The sequence below is a fragment of the Buceros rhinoceros genome, unplaced genomic scaffold, assembly GCF_000710305.1.
Source record: "Buceros rhinoceros silvestris isolate BGI_N320 unplaced genomic scaffold, ASM71030v1 scaffold588, whole genome shotgun sequence".
Lineage (NCBI taxonomy): Eukaryota > Metazoa > Chordata > Aves > Bucerotiformes > Bucerotidae > Buceros > Buceros rhinoceros.
The window spans coordinates 16,138-23,154 of NW_010426124.1; the positions used below are offsets into that span (position 1 = coordinate 16,138).

General features: G+C 41.7%; 1 protein-coding gene across 1 annotated transcript in view; it reads left to right on the plus strand.

Moving 5' to 3' along the window:
* Positions 1-410: 410 nt before the first annotated feature.
* Positions 411-7,017, plus strand: part of PTGFRN (prostaglandin F2 receptor inhibitor) — a gene marked incomplete at its 5' end in the record, with an annotated part of 37,383 nt that continues 30,776 nt past the window's right edge. The window contains 3 exons of the mRNA XM_010141344.1: positions 411-836; positions 1,675-2,094; positions 5,454-5,837. Coding sequence (XP_010139646.1) covers positions 411-836; positions 1,675-2,094; positions 5,454-5,837 — 1,230 coding nt within the window. The remainder of the gene's footprint in view (positions 837-1,674; positions 2,095-5,453; positions 5,838-7,017) is intronic.

A 7,017-nucleotide genomic window follows, 5' to 3' on the forward strand; every position in this document is an offset into this window, starting at 1 on the left:
GGGGGAGTTAGTTTCTAACTTCAAACCCTCTACTGATATCAGCAGAAGAATTATAAAAGTATCTGATTAGATTATGCCCTTACTGTAGTGATGAAAATCACTTATTATGGTTGTTCGAGTGCTTTACGTAGCACTTGGCTTGTAGTAGAGAAACTGCTACTCATTGGATCTATGATAGTTGGATAGTTCTTTCCTTTTTTTTCCCGCCTTAAAATTTTCTGTCTGTCAGTGTTTTGCTACCTAATGTATTATTTAATAAGCAATGGAACAAAGATTACCCATACTAAAAATGGTGTGTTTAGGGGTTCCTACTCCAGTAATATTAAGTGTTAATGGGAAATATTTCTCCTAGTATTTCTAACTTTCCACAGAGTGGGGTGCCCAACCTTATTCCTTTTTTTTGGTCAAAGTCTATACTGGCAATTCCTTTGTTAACCGTGTGTTCTCTCTCTCTCTATTCTCCTGCCTAGCTTTCTGTAAAGGACGTGTTGTGAGAGTGCCCAAAGGTCCTCTTATTCGAGTTGTGGGCACGGAGGTGGTGATCCCTTGCAGCGTTAGTGACTACGATGGACCCAGTGAACAGAACTTTGATTGGGAGTTCTCCCGGGAGACTGACTTCATAAGGATAGTGAGTACCTGGGATTCTACGTTCACATCTGAGGAGTACCAAAAACGTGTGGGCCACGGGGATATCAAACTGAGACGGAGCAGCAACGATGCTGTGGAACTTGTGATTAGAAACATCCAGCCAACTGACCAAGGGAGATACAAATGCTCCACACCCAGCACTGATGCCACCGTTCAGGGAAATTATGATGCAGAGGTCCAAGTGAAAGGTATTTCTGAAGAGTGAGGTGTGCTCTAAATTTGTTTTTGATATTGATTATAAATGTACCCTTAGGAATGTTGAATTTCTGGGAGGGTTGTGTGAATTTTTTTTTCTTGTCCTTCTTTAATTCTCCTAAAGCCAAAATCAAAAACTGGGAAGTATGACAGCAATGGCAAGTGAGGTGAAGAAGTGAAGAGAAGCTGTTTGCTATAAACACTACTTTCCTTTTTTCTGTATAATAAATATATAAATAAAAAGGGGAAAACTAACCAGTGGCTCTTCTGAAGATGTCTGCAAATATTTAATATCCCTAAGCCTCTGGGTAGAGAGGCTAACTTAAGGTAAAAAAAGAAACAGCCTGTCTTGTCTTATTTATGGTGCCATTTACGGATCCTTCTATATGAAGGACATGGTCTTCCTTTTCTGCTTTATCATGTTGATGCTGCAGTCATGCCCTAGCTTTGCTCTTTGATTTAGGGTTTTTCAGTAATAATTTAGGAGACTATTTTTTTCAAGTGTCTTGTCTTTTACTCCCATGAAATTCAAGGTGGTTCTGGATGGGAATAGTTAGAATGGTGATGTTTGGAAGAGAAACTAAGGTGAGGGGAAGGATAAATGAATTTGAATGCTCATTTTGGCTTGTTTAAAGTGGAGCACTTTCTTTAATGGATTTTCAGCTGAATTTCCTTGTTCCTGGAATATATTTGTGTATGAGAGAAGGAATGATTGGCCAAATGTTGCTCTGCAGTAGTTTTACTGCCTCATATGTGAACAGGTCAGTGTGGATATTCTCTTTGTGTTTCTGTTTTATGATGCTTGTGTCTTCTGGTCTTTTTTTTAAATAGTGATTTCTGATGGCTTATCAGTGAGTGGTTCAAAAGCACGTTCTTCAATGTCCCTCAGGCTGTCTGAGGGTGACTCCTTCAAGTTGCGCTGCTCAGCAATTACCATCTCACCTGAGCACACTCACCTGCATGTGACTTGGCAGATGAAAAGTGGATCAACTTGGCGGGACATCCTATCTCTGACTCATGAAGGCAAATTCCAGCCGGGTCCTGGCTATGAAGAGCGCTACCATAATGGAGATATCCGCTTGGACACAGGAGCAAATGACACGTATTGGTTATCTGTATCCCAGGCCTCATCAGTGGATGGGGGTGCCTATAGGTGTCTTGTGAGCGAGTGGGTGAGGGGCGCAGATAGCTCATGGCAGAAGATTCAGGAGAAGAGTGTGGAGATAGCAACCGTGGCAATCCAACAGACTGGTGAGTGCTACTGATGGGCTGGGGTCACAGCTCATAGCTGCAGCAGTGCTGTATCCAGATTGTGATAATTTGAGAACAGAAGTTAGGTAAACTGAACTGAATGAGGATACGCTCCAGGAGAACCTAGAGTGCTGTTTGGATAGCTGGCCTGTTTACATCTGGGTTGATAGAAGATGCTTGGCTTAATTCTTCTAGCTTTTATTTTGGAGAGAAGGGGGATGAAGGCATGGAAAAGATGGACTGGAACCTCTTAGATGCCTAGACTTACATTTTTTCTCATCCTTAGTTTGCTTCAGATTGCTTCTGGGTTTTGTATTTCTTAAATAAATGTTGAATTTAATCCCTGAGCACCTCAAACCTTCCCTTTGCTCTCATTAACTTGAGGTAGTTCCATAGAAATAAACAGCTGCACTTGCTCTGTAAAAGTGGCTTGCGATTCAGTGGCCGATGTGAAGTTTTTCTCTACGTTGTTTATTAAAATAACACAGATCAAGAGAAAGGAGGAAGGCAGTTAATTTAACAGGACAAATTATCCAGTGATCACTGACACTGGATCACTGGTCTGATTGCTCCACCCTCTTGGCAGGGGCAATAGTTCTGTTAAGCACATCATCGCATGCTTGACTAAGACAAAAATATATACAGTGCTGTGCTGAGGATATCCAGATACCTGTGCCCATATCAATTTCAGGAGTAGGTGCACTAAGCACTTAATTACACTAGCATTACCACTGCTAGTTGGAGGAGGGAAAGCAGACATGATGTATCTTGCCACTCAGTAGGTGGAAAAACAGGCCATGATGGTCCCTCAGAAATGTGGAATTATGATGATATTTTTGAATTGTTCAGACAGTAAGGACATGTCTTCATTTTTGTAATCTTTAATCACTATAGGGAGAACACAGAACTGCTGGGCTTTTTTGCTAGCTCATTTGGATGTAGTTTTAGTATCTTGGTGGTACTTAGCCTGTGAAATTTGACAGGATCAATCTGCCCCCTCTTTTTCAGGGTGTGTGTTAGACAGTAAAGCTTGCATGTGCTCTCTGCTGAGGCAGGCCTTGCTTAAGAGCTGTAATTCTCTGCTTCGTCACACTTCTGGGGTTTAGGTAGGTGGGATTAAATCAGTGGCTGAAAACAGGGTGAGGATGGACAGGACCAACTGTAGTGCAGTTTTTAAATGTGTTTTGAATGTGCAGTTTTGGGGGTTTTTTTGTTTTAGTTTTGTTTTTCCTTTTTTTAGCTCAGTTATTGGCAGCACTGGCACTTTGTCAGTGGCAAAGATTTTTGGGGTTTTTTTTTTGTTATGCTAAATGGGATAGGTTATTCTCCAGCAAAATGTTGTGGAAATTTTTACCCATACGTCTTGTTGCAGGGCTTGAAAAGCATCTTGTGCTGACATCCAAAACCTCTGCACTTCCACACTAAAATGATCTTGAGTTGTAAGTGGTATGCCTGGTTGCTTCACTTCCCTCATTCTCACCTGCCGTAAACTGTGGGGATAAATTTGTAGAAACAAAAATAAAATAAAAAACCCCAAACCACTATCTAAAAGATGAATCAACATATCTTAATGAAAGAGGTCATACACAGGTTACTTGTGTAACTGTGTGGCTTTTTTCTGTTGTCGCCCTTCTATCTACTTGCTCATCACTTTCATCTCCTAAAATGACATCTTTGGGCCAATCTTTATACTTGTATATCTCTTTTAAATAGTGCTTTGCACCACAGGTATGTAACCCTAAGTGAGACCTTCAGACACGTATGTAACCAAAAAGGGAGCGTTGAGAATATACATGTGGGTAAACTTTCTGTGTGCATATACTGCCAGATTCTGAATGTATGTCACTATTACATGAAGACAGAAGTGTTCCTTAGAGAAATGCTGCTCTTAACTTTGCAGATGAGTCTTGTTTTGTATTCTGGTATTAGTCTGTTAAATTAACTGAGCTTTCCTACTGATTCTAATCCCATGATAAGTGGGGGAACTCCCAATTAAATACTTACCAGACACTGGACTTTGCTTTACCACTTGGGTGGGGCTTGCCACCCTTTGTTCAGTTTGACTGCTCTGTGCTGTCAGGTGGTGAATGGTCAGATGAGTATTGCTGCTTTTATTGGCAATCATTGACTGGTTAGTTTGGCTCGCCTTTTTATGTTGTCCCTCGTTCCTGGTGATAATCCTAGAAAGCTTGTACAGATGGGTACCTGTTATGTAGTAGAAAGTGGTTTTACATAGAAGTCGTAATCTGCACCAAAGGTGTACCTGCCTTGCTCATAGTCTTGGTTGTAGATCTGCTGAGAAGAGCTGCTGCTGTAGCAACCCTGTCTTCTGGCCTTGGTAGGAGCAGCTGCGTTACACACTGTGGGAACGGTGCTGCACTGAGATACAAATCTAATCTTTACGCAATGTAAAATGAGGGAATAAGCAAGTGAAGACAAGTGGTGGCCAGGTTACTTGATGAATGATTTGCACTGAGGTTTGCAAAAAACACATGCAGCACCTCCTGGTTCACTTCTCACCAGTAACTGAGGCTGGTTTTCCTCTCCTGGACCTGATGCTTTCATTCCATGGATCTTTCTTTTAACAGAGCTGTGACCAGCCTGGTAAGCTGCAGAATGCAGAAGGTCCTGCTTGAATACTAGCTGTGACCATAGGTGTTATACTTTTAAAAACATTCACTGCTCAGTGGAGGAGTTTGTTAAATGTGTTTTAAGTGGCTATTGACATTGCTTTGAAGTCCCCAGTGATGGTCAGAGCAGTAAGTGGAGGAGTCAGTAGTATAAGGAATTATTGCTGCCTTCTGTTTGCTTCCATTTCATGTTTCTGCAACACATCTGAGGTCAGTCACAACTCTAGCATCTGGCTGTGGCTGTTTCTCATCAAAATCTGTTCTGTTAGAGTGGCTCAAAACCATTTCAGCAGAAACCAAGTGAAGTTCTAATGGTGTTCTGATGTAGTTCTTAGTCATTTCACTGGACACTTTCTCTTCTGAGAGATAGTCCCAAAACACTTTGACCCTCCCACAAGAATGGAAAATCCTGTATGTGTTTTCATGCTGTGTGAAGGTGACATGCAGTCTGTGATTGGGACCAGTTGCTGCCGAGTTAAACAAATGCTGTTTCTCCCTCTCTTCCTCCTCCTGCCCTCATAATGCATCCCTTGCTTGACTGATAATGTGTATTTCCCTTACAATAGATCATGCAGCTCAATATCCAACAGGCATTTGAAGGTAGGACTACTGAGCCACTTCAAAAGCTTCTGTAATAGAATGTGAAGCTCTGGATATAACTTTGTGGACTCTTGTTAAGAAAATAAAGAAATTATTTTTTGTTTTGATTTTTGTCTCTTCATTTCTAAGCTCTAGATGTGGTCATCTCAACAAGCAATGTGTCTGTGACGGAAAGGGACTCTCTGGATCTTACATGCAACATCACAACAGACAGGAGTGGTATTTCCCAAGCAGAGGTGACGTGGTATTTTTCTGTGTCACCTGATGATTCCTTGTCAGATGCTCAGGTTTTGCTGAGCATGGATCGTGATTCTGTTGTCAGTGATTCAACTCTCATCAGCCTGAGCCACGTAGATAGGAACTCCTATCGCCTGTTGGTGCGTGATGTGGATGTGGAAGACTCTGGCTACTACTTCTGCCAAGCAGCTGTCTGGGTACCACTGCACAATGGGAGCTGGCATAAGGTGGTGGAGAGGACATCTGCACCAGTCAGCGTGGTGGTGACAGCATTAGGTGAGTGATTCTGATTTCAGACTTCATGGGTAATATACCACTCATTCCTTGGTCCCATTGGAAAAGAGAGAGGACCTTGCAGAGTCTCTTCTGCGCAATTTTCTCTCTTGTTTGCATCTATCATCTATATGTAGGGTACCTCTCACATATAAAAATATTGATCTATCCTATGGGGTTTTGGGTTCATACATTAAAGAGTTTTAGGATCTCACTGCATGTCTTGCCCATGCACTCCACTTTCTGGTTGCGTTGAACATTCTGCAATTGGGAAATAGAACTTAAGAGCCTGCGTTGTTTTCCAGGGGCTGAAGCTGCCTCTGTTGTCATCTTGTCCCCTTTCACCTCCCCCATACCACTAGCAGGGTCTGATCCGGCAAAAGGCATTTTCTCTGAGCCCTGAACACAGTAATATCAGATGCTTCCCCTGATTTTTGAGTCATACACTATAAAAATTTATAATGGAAACTTCATAATGAACTATAATAGCTTTCAAAGTTGTTGGGTTTTTGTTCTGTTGTTTTAATCACTGGACAAGACACCACATTCTACTGATTGATTTAGAATGAAACATGACTTTATATTGCTTTATCCTTCTCCCTTAACACACAAGGCCGTTTTACAAGACCGTGTCACATAGCTGTTAAGTAGTGTGACTGAGAGACTTGGGTTGTGGCTAACTCAGTACTAGCAGTGTTGATTTGCATAGTGGCCACTGAAATGTTTTCTGGTAGTATTTAACACCCTACTCGTGTGGTGCTTTTTTTCATCATTCGGTCCTAGAGATGACTGGATTTTTTAGCCTTTTGGACAAGCAAAGGATTATTTGTGCGCCTGAAGTTATGGCTTCCATACATTACTTCAGCTTTTCTGCAGCAAGGTCTTTTGATTCACCAGTGGGGGGGGCAGGGGGGCAGAATCTATTTAAGCAGAAACTTGATAATCTCTTTATTTTCTCCTTCCAATCCCCCCCAGTTGTTCTTGGTGATTTTCCCTTCTTGAAGCTCTAATACTGTTAATGTCCATACTTTTTTTGCAAGGGGCTGGTTAGAAACAGCTGTGTTTAACAGATGTTCATTTAAGACTTGTTGACTGAATGAGGAACAAAAGCTGTAAATAAGAGGTTCAATGGGCTTATCTGATCTACCTGACCTACAAAAGCAGGCTGATAGTATCTTTCCCT